General features: G+C 40.1%; 2 protein-coding genes across 2 annotated transcripts; both read left to right on the top strand.

Moving 5' to 3' along the window:
- Positions 1-1003: 1003 nt before the first annotated feature.
- On the top strand, positions 1004-6691 carry LOC131242104 (glutathione transferase GST 23-like). The gene is made up of 2 exons (XM_058240509.1): positions 1004-1344; positions 6073-6691. Exons 1-2 carry the CDS (start codon positions 1024-1026, stop codon positions 6442-6444), a joined length of 693 nt encoding a protein of 230 aa, XP_058096492.1. The 5' UTR covers positions 1004-1023; the 3' UTR covers positions 6445-6691.
- An 8229-nt stretch (positions 6692-14920) lies between these two features.
- LOC131244328 (glutathione transferase GST 23-like) lies at positions 14921-17413 on the top strand. Its single transcript, XM_058243955.1, has 2 exons — positions 14921-15478; positions 16905-17413. Exons 1-2 carry the CDS (start codon positions 15158-15160, stop codon positions 17277-17279), a joined length of 696 nt encoding a protein of 231 aa, XP_058099938.1. The 5' UTR covers positions 14921-15157; the 3' UTR covers positions 17280-17413.
- Positions 17414-20560: the final 3147 nt, after the last annotated feature.

Below are 20560 nucleotides of genomic sequence, written 5' to 3'. Positions count from 1 at the left end.
CAGATTTAACAAACGGGGCCTTAGTGTTAGTAGGAGATATGATTGAATTTTCGATGGAATTAAAATTCACTGTGTCTGTATGCCCCACATTAAGCATACATGCACTTGAGATGTATGCACATAAAGGTGACTAACATTAGTTGTGAAATCTTGTTACATTGATTATAATTCCATAGTCCACCAAACATTAGTTTTATTTAATGCAATATTCATTCCATGATATTTTCAGATTACACATAATCATTGTGTGATAATCCCCCTTTATACGGGGAATGGCCTACGTCAAGACACCCCATCTCGATTCAACCAGGCCTTGGCACGTGTCACTAGCAACACACGTTTCTTCACTTGGGTTTTTTTTCAAAGAGTTAGGTGGTACTAAAGGGTGAGTACAACCCTTCACTTGGTTTTTTTTCAAAGAGTTAGGTGGTACTAAAGGGTGAGTACGACCCTTGCTAAGTAGGGCACTTTTAAATTAAATTACACCATGATACAAAGCTCCAGGTGGTAGATTGAGTGAAAGATACCTCGTTTTAATATTGAAATCTTGGTATCAATTCTCTGCACTGTACTACCAAGCTCATAAAAGAGAAAAAAGAAAAAAGGGCACTTTTGAATAGCACACGTGGCATACATTAACTCAAATAAAACCGACTATATTGGGTATCCCCTTTGTCTACAAGTTATAAGCCCAAGGTTAAATTGGTTGAATAATCCTAACCCGTTGATTCATGACAACACGTTTGTGGAAATAGAACCGTTGGAGTTTTTATTTTTAACCGTCCAATAAGTGTCTACCAATTCATTATTCAGTTAATACAAGAAGCTTAATTTTGGTGCATGATATATAGAAACTATCTACCATAAATTGGACGGTTTAAATTGACTGATGTTATGCCATGTGTGCATTTTCTGAGTAATTTCTAAATGCCCGTTTATCATCGATCATACTCTGCCCGAGTATCAAAGTTTTTCTCATCTTTTTAAGACCCCCATTCCCAGGAACTGTCTACCGAGAGGGAGATGGAGGAGGCGAAGGCAGTCAAGCTGTATGGGATGTGGGCTAGCTCTTTCTGCATGAGGATTGAGATGGCCCTTAAGCTGAAGGGCATACCGTACGAATACGTGGAAGAAGATCTGGGGAACAAGAGCCAGCTGCTCCTCCAGTATAATCCTGTCCACAAGATGGTCCCTGTCCTGGTCCATGATGGACGGTCCATCGCTGAGTCTGTCGTCATCCTCGAATATATAGAAGATACATGGAAGGACCCTCCCTTCTTGTTACCCCACGATCCTTACATGCGAGCCAGGGTCCGCTTCTGGGCCCAATTTTCTGACCACGCGGTGCGTTCTCCATCCCAAAATTTCCACCTTTTCATTCTTGCTTGCTTGCCTTTTCTTTTCTCTCTCTCACAATTTAACCTGTGGGAGACGCACGTGGCTGTCAACGGGCCAGATTCATGGTGTTCTAAGGCTTTGATGAAAGATACTAACAATGGTGACCCCACTGTTTGGTTCAAAATTCGGTCAATGGTACATATGTATGGTGTCGGCTGTGCCAGAGCTTTTAACAGTTTGATCCGAACTGAACCCCTGTGACCCCAAGCACCCAGATAGATGTAGAGACCGTGAGAATAGTCTATAATAATAATATAAAAAAAATGAGTTAATTCAGCCGTATATTGAGCCACCTGTAAATGAAATCGTGCAATTTTGAAGGGAAGAGTTTGTCGTTCTAATGTGTTCTTTTTGACTTTCAGCGGATATGACTTTTTTCCATTGTGATAGTAGAGATAGCTTAATTTGTGTAATGTAAGAGTTGAAGAAATTCAATTTTATTGAATTAAAATGAAAATAAAAACTAAGAATAATATCCCTTGACGATCCAACATTTATTGCATATATGGCTAGACCCAAAATCTAAGTCTTCCTTAGTGTAATTCTGAAAAGAAAAGAAAAAAAATTCTTCAAGTTCTCCTAGTTCTCCTAGTCTAGGATAAGCTATGCTAAGATAAGATAAAAGGATAAAACACGTTGTACTCTAGATTTGATTTGATATGTGTTGGGTTTGTGAGGGTCTATAGCTCTTCGATCTTCCTCCTATTTATAGAATTTTACACCAGTTGTTGGAGAGAGATCTTTGTAGCCACTTTTCCTATCTGTTGATGTGAAAATAATTGTCCACGTTCGAAGATAGTTGTTGCCTATTAAACAATGGCACATGTGCTAGTCATTTATGGGTTGGCCATTAGTTAAGCGCATGTCCTATCCCTGTTATGTAGTCGAGAGTTCTCTCTTGAGCTACCACGTGTTAGTGATAATTATCCTCTTCTCTACACTAACGTGAATAATGCACCATGAAACTCAACCAACTTAGTATAATTGTTATTATGCTCCTAGGATATTTTCAGCTATAGAGTTCCTTTGCAATGCCATGTTGTATTGGCCAAATTCATCACCTACTACAACCATGTTTCGGTTGAAACCCAACCTCAGTCGTAAGTCCACTATGGTGATTAGTTGGCTTTACCACGTGAGCGGGATACGTAACACATGTATCATTGTTGTAGCCAGCTGAATTTATCCTTTGTGGGCTATTCATGAATTTAAGATTTTTTTATTTCTTTCGGCTATCAAGACAATAAAAGAAATCTTTCATTTGTACGTCTCTTATTGAGATTTCGCTATCACGTGGCATCATTTGAATCGTTGAATTTGATACGATTATATTAAACATGAACACGCATATACAAACTATGGTTGGTGTCACATCCCATTGTTTCTTTGTGGTGTGGCCTACCTTTTTTCTTTCACACGCACACACCCCACACACACACCCACAAACACGTAAGCACACCCCACACACTCACGCTGTAGTGGGATTTCACCACCTATGGTTACTCAAACCTTTGACATGGTGTTGAAACTCTTGTAAGTCTACCACTGGGGCAAGAGTAAGGATCCTGGTGTGGTCCACTTTAGTTGTGGATGTGGCGAGTTTTATGCCCTAGGTCTAGCATCCACGGGCTCACCTGATGGATGGAGTGGATGTTACATATACAACATAAAGAGCCCACGACACTTGGGTTTGGCTCATCTAATGAGCATATGAGCATGAATTTAGATATTGGGAGTGATCACATGGAATCTACTCCTTTGTAAGTTAACATGGACTCCAAATATACTGGGCCTACCGTGGTCATGGAATCTACTCCTCTGTAAGTTAACATGCTAGGATTCCCCACGGTCAAGGTAAAGCGTTCCGGCCCATATCATGTAGAATGCAATCACTTCATAATTGGCTCCAACAATATGTTCATTGTCTAAGATATAATGTAACGTAGGGATGAACGTGATGAGGTCGAGCACCGTCTCCCTCAAGAGGATAATTATTCTGAATCCATGGAATTTCTCTGGACTTCTCAGGGAGGCTTCTCGAATCCACGAGAAAGAAAGCAAGCAAAATAGAAAATCAATTCTACAAAATTTGAAATTGATTAATGAATGAAATAAATGAGTTCACAACCCTTTAAATAAGGGTACTAAGCAATGTGAGAGAAATCAGAAGCAAACTATAACTAAAACTCCTAGAATTTGCAACTTATTTTAAATAGTAAACTTACTATTTATAAATAGTCGTGATGTCTACTAGTGCGCAAGGTTTTCGGCAAAAAATAAAAAGTGTCGTATTTGGCTTCACCAAGCTGTTCTCCTAATTATTCTAAGCACTTTTCATGTTGGACACAACTCCTAAAGCCCAACGGACAAAGAGTTATAATCAAACTAAAACTTACTATTTATAGTCAAAACGGAATTAAAATAGGAAACGACCGTCGATCTGGGGGTATTTTGTAAATCCCGTTTGCGCAACCCGGCATAGCCGGGTTGGTTGGCTAAAGTAGCTCGTTATATCCCAAAATAATATATTTTACGCCTGATAACTTATTTCGCATTGTGAGATACGCCTGATCTAAGGTCCGACAATCCGGATCACTTCTGTCGTCGACTGGGCCTTTTCTTATCCATCTTGGCCATGAAATTGTCCACGGCCCGCTCTACATCATAATGGTTGACTAGTTCAATAAAAACCGTTAATTAATCTATTATGACCGACTCAACGAAAATCCATGCATATCATTATCATTATCATATAAGCCTCATCCCAACTAATTTATGAAGTGGGGGCCTTTTGGCGAAGGTGAGAAGCCATTGAAACCATTGAAAAGAGATTGGAACCCTGTTCATTGGCCCACATAGGAATCCAAATTATTCTTAGCAATGTGATTTATGAGAACTGGAAGCACTTGATCCATCATCTTATTGATGTTGATTTATATGCATGAGGGTGATGGGCAGTCTAAGTGCATACAGTTGCAACCATGTAATTCTACACCTGGGTTATAATACATGTATCCCAGACACCTATCAGGATAAGGATGTTAAGTAATATGGTACAAAGTCTAATACATATCCAAAAGGACCCATTTAAAGGGGGTGCTTGGATTCAAGGCAAGTTGTAGGATTTTGGGATATAGTACACAATGGAAGAAATGAAAATTTTGAATTGGAGTAATGAATAGTCAATATCTTAGCCTAGACCACACAGGCATGGGTAGATAATGCTTCACACCGTCCCTGTGGAGATTTGAACATAGATTCTTACGGCGAAAACCCTTCATCTTACCACTAATCTAATTAGTATTTTTTAATAAAGTTTTCATATAAATTATTACTTTTGATCATTTTATTTTTGAAATTTAATTTAATTTTTAGAAGGACATAACAGTTGTGTTGCAATAGGCTACACATGGATATGTTGTTGAGACTATCCGTCGTTCTTTGTTTATCAAACTCCTCTATTAAGGGGAGCTATGATAGATTGTGACATGTGTGGGGAGCATAATACGGGCAGTGGCATATAGTACATTGGTGTGTGTGTGCACGTTGACACATGTTACATTTTAGGTGCTCAAAAAATTAATGGTGGTGCTTATGCACATATGGGGAGCTTGAACGCGTGACATATTTGGAACATTTAACATGTCTAAAATCTTGCTTTTTCATTAATTTGCAAGTTGTTCCATCTCTTTAGTTCAAACAACCAATCCATACATTTCTGGTTATATGTCTCAAGTACTTGTTTAAAAGTGTCTAAGTTCATGCATTTTTGGAGTTGAAAAAGAAATGTACTTTTGTTCCAAAACACAATTTTGCATTAATCCAAATAGCCCCCAAAGTTTTCGAGTGACTTTGATAAACTAACATATTGAGTGCGATTCTTTGGTGGAGTGGACTAGGTCGCTTTCTTTGAAATAGTTGGAACAGACTGGGCTAGCAATGTATCCTACAATCTTGTTATGCATTAAATGCTTGGTTGCGTCTTGGAATGAAACAACTCAAATATCTATATCTAAGGTTGCAGCAGGAGTAAAAGGTTGAAATATAAATTTGAAAGAAAAACTTAACAAAATATCATATAACTAAAAATCAGGATTTGTTAATGAACCACCTCTTTAGAAATAGAATCAAAACATAAAAAATTGCTCCCTTTGTCTGCAGATTTTCAAGCATCTAGGAAGCACCTATTCCTACTTTTGTGCTTACTAAAAGTGATTTTCTTCAGCCAAACCTTCATAGTTTGGTATTTTGTAACCACTTGTTCTGAAAGTTAATTGACTAATAGTTCTTCTTGCAGTTACAATAATCCATTTTCATGAATTGCGTGTAAAATTTTCCTCCATTTCATTATTTTTAGGTTGTAATTTCTCGATTCCAAAATCAGTAACATCCACATTTTCTTTATTTTCATTCATTGTGGATTGACCATTGTATTTCAAGCTTGAGGAAAGAGATTTTGTGCTTGTGTTGCAGACTTGGCTTTAATTAATCTAACTCATAGTAGGGGCAAATAGTGTATTGATGAAGGGCTCATTTGGAAACTACCCTTTAAGGAAGTGCATCCAAACAAGCCCTAAAGTTGGATTCCATAGTCAGAGCCTTTTTTTTTTTCTCTCTTAAATTATCATAAACTAGCTGCAAATTGTAACAATGCATTACATGTCGCTCATGCAGTTGGTGGATCATAGTCGTGCAATTCTCAAGTTCAAAGGCGAACAACAACAAGCGGCAATAGCCGAGTTTAGAGAAAATCTCAGGATACTGGAAGAGGGGATTGAGAAGGAATTCTCAGGTGGGAAGCCGTTCTTCAATGGCAAAACGCCCGGATTGCTCGACCTGGTCATAGGTGCAAGCTCTTGCTGGCACAAGGTCCTTGATGAAATCGCTGGGGTGAAGCTGATAACAAGAGAAAACAATCCAATCGTGTGTTCATGGCTAGATGCTTTCTGGGACCTTGATGTAGTGAAGGCCACGTTTCCTGATCATGGTCGCTTGACTGCATATGCCAGGCGAGTGAGAGAGAATGCCCTTGCCATGTCACCATGAACACATGCCTAGGCCCAAAATTCAGGTTGGTCCGCTCATCAGGCAGAGGATATCAGAAAAATAGTGCCCAATGTCTACATCTGGGCCACTTGATTAGATCACAATCTTGATTTTCCGGGCCCTGAAATGTTCAGTGGGCCCCACTTGATGAATGGCATGGATCTCATACATATGTGACGTCTCCCATCTTTCGTTCACGTGTTTCTGTGAAATTTCTAATGAAAGTGCCTGCGTATCATCTATATCACTCTGCCAGAGTATTAAAGCTTTTTCTGTAATTGGCATCAGGTTGGTCTTTTCTGGGGAGAATAATTTTAATACTCTTCCAGCGAAAATTCTTGCAACAAATTACAAGTACCAGTGGTATGGACGAGAATTTCCGGTTGCAGGGAATACGTGTGACCCTAATCTATGTGGGGCCCATCGTAGTGTATGTGTTATATCCACTTACTCCATCAGTTTTTCCTTCTCATATTAGCTAATTAGCCCAAAAATCAGGAGGATTTAAAACTCAAGTGAGCTACACCACAAGAAACAATTGAGATAAAACGACCACCATTGAAACCTTCTCGGAGCCACATAAGTCTTGGATTAGTATGAAATTTATTTTTTCCCTTCATCCAGGTGGGAACCACCTTATGAACGGGTTGGATAGCATATAAACATCATGGTGGGCATCAACAAGGTTTCAACCTGGGTGTTTTGTACCCACTTCCTCCAGTGGTGTGGTCCACTTTGAGTTTTGAATCTGGCTCATTTTTGGGCTCTGTAGCAACATATGCTGGCTGAACTGATGGACGGAGTGGATATCACACGGACTTCGAAGTGGGTCCAACAAAGCTTAGGGTCATAGGGACTCCCTGTGATCCAACCGTATATGCAAATTAACTAAAATGGCCATTTAGAAAAGACAAAAATCTCTACTAAATTCCAATTCAATTCAACCATCACCCACTTGTCCTGTCTCGTGTCCCCTACGCTGGTGGGCCCCACAAGATTATAAAAGTTCCAGTCAACAAATCTGTCTCTTTATTGTGGCGGAGATTGGGGCAAAGATTTCTAATACGATGCAACTGTCTGGGCAGTAGATAGGATGCAGCTTTGATCTGCTACCGTACACGCGCGTATGATCTACCTGAAGTCCCAACCGCATTAAGATGGGGGCGCATTACATCCCATCTATCCATTTCCCATAATTTTAAGACATGAGACGAAAAATGAGTCAGATTCAAAACTCAAGTGGGCCACATGATAAGAAACATTGGGGGCTGAGCGAACACTATTGGAACATTTGTGTGATTGTGGAAGTTTTGTATTAGCCTAACTTTTTAGCTTTTCAGCTAATCCCAGTAGAAATAACCTCATTAATAGTTTAGATGGCATATAAACATCAAGATGGACCCAAGAAGGTTTGGACAGTACATATTTTTTTAATTTTTTTCCCACTTTTGTCCTGGATATGCCTCATTTTTTATCTCATGTCTTAAAATGACTTGACAATACTAATGGACGATTGATTTATCACAAACATCATTGTGATCTGCACCTAAGCTTCCAAGTGGAGAAACTTCATGTTAAAGCCTCTGAGTGCCCCATTAAGACCAGCTTTATATTTGTCAAGTGATCTAGATGTGGCAATCTTGGCCTTTGATTTGTTTATTGAACTTGCATTGTTTACTTCTTAATTTTTTTAGCATGGAATTATAAGAGACTTTAAAGAAACTTTCTTGTATTTATAGACTTGTAAGTCTTTTTCATTTAACTTTGGCTGTCATGATTTCTCTAAGACAGTTTTTAGAAAGTTATTTGAAATGCAAGTAACACACATGTTATACTCGTGTAATTGCATAAGAATTATGATCGAGTCAAATTTATCCAAAGTTCATCATGTAATGTATGGATGTACCTAATATTCTATTTCATGTTGTTATACACATCTTTCTACATACCTCTTTCTATATACCACCTTAATGCTCATTGTTCTACACTTATAACATTTTACGATCATAAATAGGAATTATTAATTTTATAGAACTATATATATATATAATTTTAAAAGTACTTATTTAATAAAAATGTCTGCTTGCTAGTTTGATCCATCATTCTAATTCTCAATATATGGCTAAATTCATAAATCTTTTGTTGAGAGTCCTAATCACGTGAAAGCTAAATCAACCATCAACTCACTATAATTGACCTAAAAGGCTCACATATCAGTGAAACAAGACAATTAGTTAAATTTCCATACCATATATGGTGGTCTATGATTTAAGTTATCTTAACTTATCTGTTGGTCATTGACAATATTTTAAATCTATAAAAAAAATCAAATAAGTTATGCATTACAATGAATTCACATTGAACCTATCTTACTTTAACCCTTAGAATGCAGAGACATTAATAAAGTCAAAAACATTATATTCATTTCATGTGTACACGACGAACAGTGGACAATAAACAAAATATTAATGAAAAAAATATATAATTCAATGAACATTCCAATCACACACACACACACACACACAATATGGTGAATCCAATAGAGAGCTTGGGTGTTTTATTATGTATGTTAAACTAGTGTTGCAGATCCTGGTCTAGCGGAGCCGCCTGCGGTGTTTCACAATGAAATGCGTTCAAAACTAAGAGTCGGTCCAATCCGTCACGTGATAGGACACATTTCGAGAAATAATGGGCCAAAGCAGGTAACTTTCTTAGTATTCTAATATGAAGAGATAATCTAATTTACTCATCGTTTGGAAATCCTCCCATGCGCGTAGCTGCATTTGGCTGGCATCCATATCACCCATCTAGACCATCCATTAGGTCTATACCACCCTTCTGCTGCTGTACCAACATTATATACTCCTAAGCATCTTGAATGGACCTACCATTTATGGATGATCTTGTCCATCCATTTTTGCATGCTAGTGGCAGTTTGAATCATCGGTTCAGTGTGTAATTTTTTAAAAGGCACCCTATGAATACTAGACTGGACCTAATGGACGGTCCAGATAACAAATCTGATGGCAAGGATTCCAAATGCAACTATGTGCATGGAAAGATTCCCTGCATCTTTGCCGCTTGATTTTTATAAACACCCGCGAATTATCAAGCCCGGAAAGAGTACCCAACCACCAAACGCCCTTTCTAACGACCGCGCTGGCCTGAGTGGCTGGCGTGTCTACAACTAATGGAGCTCCACGCGGGGAAGAATTTGAATCAAATCGAACCCGTCCATCAGGTGCAGCGCAACATTTTCACTATTGATTCGAAAATTCAGTTCAATCCATGACTTAGACGGCCACACAATTAGTAACAGTGTAAATCATGCCTAAAACTCTAAATTCATGTGGCGTGACAGTATGAGTTCTGAAATGTCCTGTTGGTATGAGATTCCATTCATCCTGGTGTGGTCCGTCAGATGAGTGGATCGGATGTAATTTACACATCATGGTTGACATCACACAATTTTGATGATTTTAACGGTGGGACTTCCCATATCAACGGTTCCCCATTGAGTATCCGATCTGAGTTTTGTATCTGCCTGATTTTAAGGGACATACCAAACAAAGGGTATTGTACCTGATGGACGGTGTGATCTCATCGACCTCAGCCAATAATGACGCCCCGACATGACTACGGGTACTCTCGAAACCGTTTTCGCCCTTTTGTCTCTCTTCCTGTACTCCGTGGACAAGGTGTTGGACGCCGTGCTCACCACCCTTTACGGTATTGTGCATACTCTTATATCCATGCTATCTATTTATTTTTTAATATCATCTGAGGGCATGAGCTTAAAATTAAAGTATATCCAAACCGCAAGTGCACCGCACCACATGAAACAGTGGGATAATGCCGCCATTATTGAAACCTTATCAGGGCCGACACTGATGTTATTTATCATTCAACCTATTTATAAGGTCACACATATTTAGATGAAGGAAAACACAAATATCAACTCTATCTGGGTCCTTACTCTTACTCCGGTGGTAGGCACCTGGTCAAGGGTTCGAGTATCCATAGGTGGTGACATTCCACTAGTGTGACTGTGTGGGGGTGTGTGTGCATGCGTAAAATATATATATATATATATATCAACTTCATCTAAAGCTTATGTGGCCTCCGGTAAGTTTTAACAAGAAGCGCTCATCTCCGACTGTTTCACTTAAGCTCTGGATATACTTTAATATTGGTCTAATTCTCTAAAATGGTCTTTTAAAAATATAGGCGGCGTCCAAGATATTTGACTAATGGAATTTTGATAATTGCACGCGCGTGTGGATCCCTGAGCATCCACACGCAGACACATGTCGGCATGGGATGAATGTGCAAGATCTGTGCGTTCCTAGAGATTATCAACAATGCTTAGATTTTTTAACGGAAAATTCGGACAGTTACTACTCAGGTGGGCCACATCCTTCCATTTGTTTCGTATGGTGTGGACCCCCTGAGATGTGAGATGGCGTGACTTTTACCAGAAGATCCAACAGCGTAACCTGTTTGATGGAAAACCCAAATCCTGCATACGTGTTCATATCGGCACGTGTACTTGCGTTGTGGATGGCAGGGATCTCCACACGCGTGTGCAATCGGTAAATCACTCCAGTCTTATGGAGAAGCTAGAAATGGCGAAGACGACCATGGCAGAAGCCTTGGATACGTTGAGAGCAGTTGGGGCACGTGAATGCGGACTTGAATTTTCTACAATATTCATTGTTGGGAAGCGTATTAAACTCTGTGGGCCCACCTTAATGCATAAGTCTCCTCTCGGTCCATTCGATTTTCCGGTTAATTTTTGGGCTTTAGCTCATTTCAAAAACTCTCAAGTGAGCCACGGTACAGGAAATAGTGTGAATTAAAAGCTTGAAAACTTCTTAAGAGCCATAAATGTTTTGGACTAATCTAATCTTTGTGTTTTTTTCTTCTATTAAGTCTATATGACCTTATGAACAAGTTGTATGATAAATAAACATTATCGCAGGACCTATGAAGGTTTCAACTGTGGATGCCATTATTCTTGTGTTTCTTGTATGTGTGACCTTACTTGGTATGCAATCTGCTTCCTAATCATTAGAATATGGTAATACTTAAAAATAAAATAAAATCCCTCCATAAGTGGAGTTGACACGAATTGAGCTAGCTCAGTTAACTGGTTCAGCTCAGCTTGGCATGAATCAGCTCGACTTGCTCCACTTAAGAGCTGGGTTCAGGTGATGGTGAGCTGATTTTTAAAGCTAGAATGAATTTTGAAAGACAAGTCTTGCTCGGAGCCCAGCTTGAGCTTGACTTGGTTCAGCTCAGCTCAAGGTTCAACTTAATCATATAATATTATATGTATAGAGTGATGCTCACTTGTGCACCTTTGCACACGTGTCATGGGTATCTAATCTGAATGATTCATGTGATGCAGAATCCTCTGAAATCTCAATGGACAAATTTTTACCTTGATATTAAATTTTGGTGAGCCATAGCAAAAAGAAATGTAAATCAATGGAGGATTATGTTTTCATTTTTCATGGTCCACCAAAGTTTTGGATCAAAGTAAAAATTAGCCCCGGAGGTTTCATGAGGTGCTGCTTCATATGGACTGTTCAGATTTTGGAGTCACATCACGAATGATAAGTTATAAAAAAAAGCTTGCACAAGTTTTGTGCGAACTGGTGCACCGATGAGCATTCAACTATATATATATATATATATATATATATATATATATATGGGAAAAGGTACTATGCGCTCGTCCTCACGAGTTCGTCCCATGAGGTCAAGTTGTATGGGCCCCACTGTGATGCGTTTCGAACATCTACCCCATCAATCAGATGCACCATTCCATCGTGGGCCTAGGTCTCAAAAGTCAAGTCAATCCGTGACTTGTGTGGGCCACACCACATACCGAAGTGGGGAGGGGCCGTGCACCATTAAAAATTCATAATCATTTTTTGGGCCCACCGAGATGTAGTTTGCAAATCTAGCCCATCCATTATGAGTGTCCCACTTGGATGAGGGTTCAGACCAAGTTTCAACAGCATTCAAAACTCAGGTGGGCCCCACCAAGTGCTTTTACATGTTTAATGGTGTCTTCACATGAATTTAGATGGTATGACCCACCTGAGTTCCGTATACGGTTGATTTTTGGGATATCTCATAATTTAGAGGGTACCCATCAAATGCACGGTGTTGATGGTCGACACGCATCACGGTGGGGCCCACATAGCTCGACCTCACGGGAGCTTATCGTGAGGTCGAGCGCATAGTACCTTTTCCCTATATATATATATATATATAAACTTAATTAATATACTATATTTGATTAAAAAAATGGAGTTCAACTATATCAAGACTAAAATGAAAATGCTCAACTTGAAGGCTGGGACTTTAACTTGGCTCAAACTAAGCTTGAACGGGCCCGAGCTACTAATCGAATCGAGCCACATTGGGCAATCAAGCTCCAGGACCATGCTGAGCGAAACTCAAGCTGGGGTATTCTGATGGTTGAAAGGAGCATAGCCAAACTCGAGCTTGGGTAGGCTGATGGCCGAACTGAGCTGAGTTGTGCCAAGCTCGACTCAGTTCGGCTCATGCACGGCTCCATTTATGAGGCCCACCAAGAAGGCAACTAGGGTCCATGCATAAAACACCCAAGATGTGGGGCTCACTATGTTTTTTATGTAAATCCACTCCATCCAACAGATAGAACCACTATTTGAACTGTACTTATAGAATATGAAAAGATCAACCCAGTCTATACTAACGAAAAGGATGTAAAATGCTCCCAATACCTAAGAGTTCGAATCGAGTGTCCCACCTGATATTTGCATTAGGGTGAATTTTTTTCACTTCATCATAGTAAGTTACAACTGATTAATGGGTTTGACGTATTTGCCCAGACATAAACCTCTGGTTGTCATACTATCCCCATTGCTCCCTATGATGTGGCCCACCTCAGTTGTGGATCTCTATGCTTTCTTCCCCATCTCCTAGAATCTAGGATGGAATCTGCCCGACAGACTGGGTTTTATATATAGCATGGTAGGCGGCACAAGCTTGGATATTTTGGTCACCTATGAGCATCCAATTTATCCAGCAGTTGCTTCTGGTAAAAAAAAAAAAAAAAAAAAAATAGAGGAAAAAAAAATCAATACTTCCAGATTTTCGTCAACTTTATTGAAATGCCAATACAATATTACGATCCCTCCTTTTCCTTTGACCTTGCTTTTAGTATTATTAATGTTTAAAGGCGTTTGCACTGGACGCGGATTAGGTACCGACAAGTTGAGCAGCTAGACTCGCTACTGAAGTGACGTCACCAAGTTATGTGGGCCCCACCATGATGTATGTTTTGTATCTACACCGTCCATCCATTTTTAGAGATCATTTTAGGACATGATACAAACAATGAGTTATATTTAAAGCTGCAGTGGAGCCCACCACAGAAAACAGTGGGGAGAGTGACGCCCACCGTGGAAACCTTCCTAAGGTCCACCGTGATGTTCATTTGAGATCCAACCTGTTCATAAGTTAAAAAGGACATTAAAGAAGGTAAAAAAAAAAACTAATATCAGCTTGATCGAAAACTTTTGTGGCCCTTAGAAGTTTTCAACGGTGACCGTTACTCTCCCCACTGTTTTCTGTGTTGGGGTCCACTCCAGCTTTAAATATAACTCATTCTTTGTATCATGTCCTAAAATGATCTCTAAAAATGGATGGACGGTGTGGATATAGCACATACGTTATGGTGGGGCCCACAGAACTTGGTGGGCCCTTCATGCTTGGCTATTTAAAGCATTGTGCTCCAAGTTGAAATATTAATTCACAAAAGCGAATTTAAAGTCACTTTCGTTGCTAACAATTATCAAAACCATGGAAAATGTTCTAGGTTGGGCATCCCTCCAAGGTAAGTCCCACACATGCCAGTGCCATTGTCCAAAGTGGGTCCCACTGCCCATATGTACGTTCCAGATTACTTTCGTTACGGTGAGTATAAGGTGGGAAGCGGATTGCATGATGTGCGCACACTACCGACCTTGGTGGCGTGTTGACGTACATCATCATGTTTGTGGGCCCTACCATGATGCATGTGTTATATCCACACTTTCCATTCTTTCTGCGATATTGTTTTACGGCATGGCTGAAAAATAAGGAGAGATCTAAAGCTCAAAATGGACCACACGACAGAAAGCAATGGGGATTGAGCCTTTGTGGACATGATGAACAGACCGGATGACAAATAAACATCATGGTGGGCCTTAGACGTTTCAAGGGTGGGTGTCATTGTCCCCACTGCTTTATGTGGTGTGGTCCACTTTAGCTTTGGATCTACTCACTTTTGGGCCATGCCCCTGAAATAATCTCACAAAATGGATGGACAATGGATATAAAGCATAGAACATAAAGAGGCCCATTGGTGCCGTGAACACACCACTGAGGTTGGTGGTGTGTGACACACCACGCAATCCACTTCCCATAAGGTATCGCAACTGATGTACCGAGTGAATGCCAAATACACATCACGGGGGTTCCCAGATGTTGCGTGTTGCACGCGTTTTTACGAACAAGTGTTGTTGAGGATTCCGGTCCATTGAAAACATTGAAAGGGTGAATGGGAGGCGTGCTGGCATTATAAAAAGCTAGAAAAATCCGTAGAAAGCTCTATATAGATTTCCCATTACATGAGAGAGAGAGAGAGAGAGAGAGAGAGAGAGAGAGTCTTGATATGGGGAAGGAGAAAGGAGTAAAGCTGCATGGAATGTGGGCGAGCTCATTTTGCATGAGGGTGGAACTGGCCCTTAAGCTCAAGGGCATACCCTACGAATACGTGGAAGAAGATCTGTCTAACAAAAGCCACTTGCTCCTCCGCTACAACCCCATCCATAAGAAGGTCCCTGTCCTCGTCCATGATGGACGGCCCATCTCCGAGTCTCTTCTCATCCTCGAATATATAGATGACACGTGGAAGGACTCACCCTCACTGATGCCACTGGACCCTTACATGCGTGCCAGGGTCCGCTTCTGGGCCAACTTCTATGATCAAAAGGTTTAATTTCATACCACTGCTTTATTTCTACTTTAATTCAATTCCAGGGTTCGTCTAAACGGGACTGAAATTCTCTGCAAGACTGCAGCACCTGTCTTACGCAATGCTTGAAATACCCAAGCATGTAGGGCCCATCAAGTTGTACAAGTAAAATCCACTCCATCTATCAGCTTCTAACTTCATCTTGTGGCTTGAGGCCAAAAATCAGCTAGATCCATAACTGAAATGGGCCACATCACATCAAACAATGGAGATAGAATGCCAACCAAAGGTTTGTGGATGGGGGGCATCAAGGTGTTCATCAAACTCTTAAATCAGGAAATAGGATTGCGTACTGGGTAACTCAGTAGGCTTTTATCCTACTGAGTAAACTTTGTTGTGCCCACCGTGAATGCATTTGATATATCCACGTAGATCCATTTTTCCCGCTTATTTTAGGGGTTGAGCCCAAAATTTAAGCATATCCAAAGCCCAAGTGGATGAATGGAAAAAAAACCAATATCAGCTTGATCCAAAACGTCTGTGACCCCGAGAAATTTTCAATTGTAGATGTTCAATTCACACTGTTTTTTGTGGTGTGGTCCACTTGAGCTTTGGATATACTTCATTTCTTTCTTCTTCTTCTTCTTCTTCTTTTTTTTTTTGTTTAAGCCCAAGAATTATTTGGTAAAATGGATGGACTTTTTTTTTTTTTTTTTTGCTTAAGCCCAAAAATTATTTGGTAAAATGGATGGACGGATTGGATAAAATACATAAATCATGGTGGGCCCAACAGAGTTTACAAAGTATGCAATTGGCTTCATTAAATCAGGTGTAACTCACCTGGAGGAAGAGGATATTAAAAATAAATAAATAAATAATCATGCTGATTAAAACCTCAAGAGGGCTACATGTGTGAACTTAGCAATTTTGGGAACAATTTTACATTGTTCCCATTGGTCCATTGGTGTGGGCCATATGAGTTTTTAATTGGGTTTATATTCTATGTGTATAGTCTAAATAATGGGTTTTTCTTTTTTCCTTATGTGAGTGGATTTTTCATACAGAACATGGACGACCCGACAGAGATTGGGTGGTTTTGTAGATGAGGACGGGTGTTGTAGATGATTCCAATCCATCCAAACGTGCAATAAACATAAGATTAGTTTAAGATGGATTATATGATCCTCACCTGAGTATATGCAGGGTTATCAGTTTGTGCAAGTCAGGCCTTCTTTCATAAATCCAGACCATCCGTCTTACGGGTCCATCGTCGATGAACCATGCACCCAAAGCTGTCCTCATAGACAATCTTAACCATTCATTATCATATCTTTGACTGACTAATCATGAAATACTGTGAAATTTCATGATATTTGGTGCAACCAAAGACGCCTTAACACTTTTTAAGTGTTTGTGTTGATGATCCATCCTGTCACTGATGCAGCTTGTGGAAAACTGCCGTGTTATTTGGAAATGCAAGGGTGAAGAACAAACGCAGGCAATCAAAGATTTCATACAAAATCTAAGGGTGCTCGAAGAAGGGATTCAAAAGGATTTCTCAGGTGAAAAACCATTTTTCAACGGAAAATGCCCTGGCTACCTTGATGTTGCTCTTGGAGCGGTTTGGTGCTGGAACAGTGTGCTTGAAGAAATAACTGGGGTGAAGTTGATTGACAGTGAAAAGAACCCTTTCATGTCTGCGTGGATTGATGCTTTCTGCAACCTCGGCATTGTCAAGGACACATTGCCATCGCTTGATGAATTGGTTGTGCTAGCAACGGACCTGAGGAACTTAGCCCTTGAGTCTTCTGTAGCTTGACTATATAGACATGGGTCCATATGTTCTTTGGCCGCCGAGTTTGGATGCACAGGTCAATTGAATTATGAATATTTAGCTTAATAAAGCGGTGATTCAAAATATATGTGCGCAATATGTAAGGTTGTTTTCTGGCACACGGGTTATTGTTTCCACATTTACAATTCAATTCGATAGTGCATCCAAACACACCCTCAAATTGTCATGTTTACTTTCAAACATGATTTAATGTTGAAGTGTTTTGTATTTGTCAGTTTTACATGCTTTTATGGCTCTGTACACACTGTACACGGGCTTTGATGTGGCCCATGATACCGTACTCTGGGACACTTTTATGTTGGGGTCCCATCTTGGATGGATTTTGCTACGAAAATCTTCTCATAGGATAATCATAACCGTCTGTTTTGCAGGCTACAAATAGAATGTCAAGAGAAATACAACAAAGATCCATATTCAACTAAAAAGGGCATTCCTTCATCTGGAGTTCAAGCCATATTCCGAATCTGTGCGCATGGACCACTTGTGCGGCAATCCAGACCGTCCAAATCACAGAACCGTGGATGGAACATAACTTAGAAACAAAAAAAGAAAAAGAAAAAGAAAAGACTATACTGTGAAAATGATTGTAACCATGAGATTTTTCCAGGAATTTGGTCCACTGACTATTTTACATTTACCCACCCATTTGAAAATCATTAACGGATGGTTAGGATGTCTTTATTGGTATGATTTTAAAAATATTCTCTATTCACAGTGTGCCCCACAATTTGTGTCGTTTGGATAGCCATACATGAGTGCCACATGTGAAGTGAATGAGGGGAGTTGTTTGATACTCGGGTAGCAAATGACTCTTGATACGCAGGCACTCAGAACTCGTGCGCGTGACATTAAATTCAACCTACCAAATCATATAACCCACTCTCACGGTCGCTGATGTCCAAAGATCAATTTCGTGGAGTAATCCTGTAGACGCTCCTCCATGTGGACCACCATGATGTCCGTGAGAAATCCAATCCATGCATCAGTTTTTCCAAATTAAATTCATAGGAGCCCAAAAATGGGGAAAATTCAAAATTTAAGTGGGCCGCACAATAGAAAACAGTAGCAATGAAAATGACTGCCATTGAAACCTTCCTAAGGCTCGCCGTGATGTTTACATGCCATTCAAAATCGTTCACAAGGTTATTACTGCTGGAAATTTAATCCCACTTTCTCCCATCGTGTGGTCCACTTAAGCGTTGGATATATCTCATTTTTGGGTTTCTGTCTTGTACTGATTTGGTGAAAATGATGAACAGAATGGATTTTTTATGGACATCATAAAAGGCCCCACTCAGCTTCCACCTACCAATAACTTCTCATTTGCAAAAATTTGGACGGTTTTATTTATATTAATTGGAATGGTTGGCGTGCAAGTGTTAAGTGCTTGCGCATCATCCACCCCATTCAGCCAGAGTATAAAAGATTTTTCTCGTTTAAAAAATGTGCCACGTGATAAACGGGGATACGCCATGTCAGCAACACAACCACCCCCACGGACGGAGAATGCCTGCACCCTTCTCTCGAGGATACCGAAGATTTTCTCGAGTAGAAAATGTGCCATGTGGAACGAGGATATGCCATGTCAGCAGTACAACCATCCCATGGACGCGATTGCCGGCACCTCTCCCCGCAAGGAATTCACTCCGTCCGTCTGTTTCACCAATCTACTTAGGACTTTTAAGCCCAAACATGAGACGGGTCCAAAGCTCAAAGGTCGACCACACCATAGGAAATAGTAGAGATTGAACGGCCACGGAAGTTTTGAATAAAGCTTATATATATTTGTGTTGCCCCTTGGTCCAGGCCGGAGACGGGCGTCTTTATCCCGAACGTTTCATGTGTTGTATTCCACTTGAGCTTTGGATCTGTTCATGTCCTAAAAGAGCTCACGAAAAGGATGTATGGAGTAGTAAAATACGTATATGTCGGTGGGCCCCACAGTGCTTATCGCTGGCAATCCGCTTCCCCAACAGTGAAAAACGAGACATGTCACATCAGTTTTGCAACTCAAAAAAAGCCGACATAGGACATGTTACGGTAAAGCTGGTTGAACCGGAATACAGTACAACCATCTCTCCATGATACACGTGGCAGAGAAAAAGCCTCTGGGTAGAGAATTATTTAAAGCACCACTAGACGAGATAATCCCAGCCATCTGATCAGTGGCCATAAATACAGTGGCAATTTTTATTTTTATTTTTTTAATTAGTTAAAACTGATGACTGTGTATATCAACGCATGAAAAACGACGGATAGTATACTCTATTCCGTGATTCTCTGAAGCATGATACATCCATGTGGGACCCACTTACATCAACCTGAGAGATGAGTGGGCCAAATAACGTTTCGCCCGGATCAGCAGAATCATCCCCCACTATAAAAATGATAATCTTAATAAATGTAAATAGCCGCCACTAGTCATGGATAGCCATTTGTTCTCGAGTCACGTGAATATTGTTAGTTAATAATCCAGCGGTGCAGATCTCTTATCCCCGGTAACTGGATTCCGGTCAACTATCCACTGCGGCCCACTAAATATCTCTAGATTTTCCCCTGCAAGTGGAATGCACTGACCAATCATCTAAACCAGCTGGATTTTTGTATGGTTTCGATATGTTAAAATCGACTAAACTGTAGCGGTAGGATACAGTTGAGGATCGATAAACAACCCATCCGAACCGCCCAATTAATGGGACCTGCTGTCCATTAATCAAGGTTCAGACAGACTTGTCTAATTAACTGAATTTTGAGTATATTCCCAACCTACTGTAAAAGCCACTACTGGGCAATTGGGATTTGAAGAACATGCCAGGGAGCGGCGCTATCAAATATTGAGTTGACTCGAAGACTCAGATGAATCTTTACTTACTATTAGGCTCGATATTTAATAATAAAATTAATGTGTTGCTACTAACTGGCTGTTTCATGTCTTGTTTGTCAAACACATGGACACATGCCACATTTTTTGGCACTCCAAGGTAGATGGCGACAGATTTATTTTGATTAACTACTCATTCAAGTCCATGTCACATGCCGAGCTTCAGAAATTAGTTAGAAGTTAGCACAAGCCGTGAACAATCTTTCCATTGGGTGTCTAACAAACAATACACGTCTAACCTAGTGGAACCGAATATTGACCATGAACGTACTTGCTTTGAGTAGACCCTGAAGCTAGGTTTTACGCTCAAACAAACCTAAATTGACAGCTACCAAAACCCAACTGTGGATCATCAAACCACCCA

The sequence above is a fragment of the Magnolia sinica genome, chromosome 4 (assembly GCF_029962835.1).
Source record: "Magnolia sinica isolate HGM2019 chromosome 4, MsV1, whole genome shotgun sequence".
Taxonomy (NCBI): domain Eukaryota; kingdom Viridiplantae; phylum Streptophyta; class Magnoliopsida; order Magnoliales; family Magnoliaceae; genus Magnolia; species Magnolia sinica.
This window is presented reverse-complemented; position numbering and strand designations above follow the sequence as displayed.

Excerpts from the sequence above, each read along its gene's own strand:
- LOC131242104 (XM_058240509.1), top strand. The coding sequence starts at position 1,024 with ATGGAGGAGGCGAAGGCAGTCAAGCTGTATGGGATGTGGGCTAGCTCT. Across the intron at positions 1,345-6,072 it reads CCCAATTTTCTGACCACGCG|TTGGTGGATCATAGTCGTGC; the intron begins GTGCGTTCTCCA and ends TCGCTCATGCAG.
- LOC131244328 (XM_058243955.1), top strand. The coding sequence starts at position 15,158 with ATGGGGAAGGAGAAAGGAGTAAAGCTGCATGGAATGTGGGCGAGCTCA. Across the intron at positions 15,479-16,904 it reads CCAACTTCTATGATCAAAAG|CTTGTGGAAAACTGCCGTGT; the intron begins GTTTAATTTCAT and ends TCACTGATGCAG.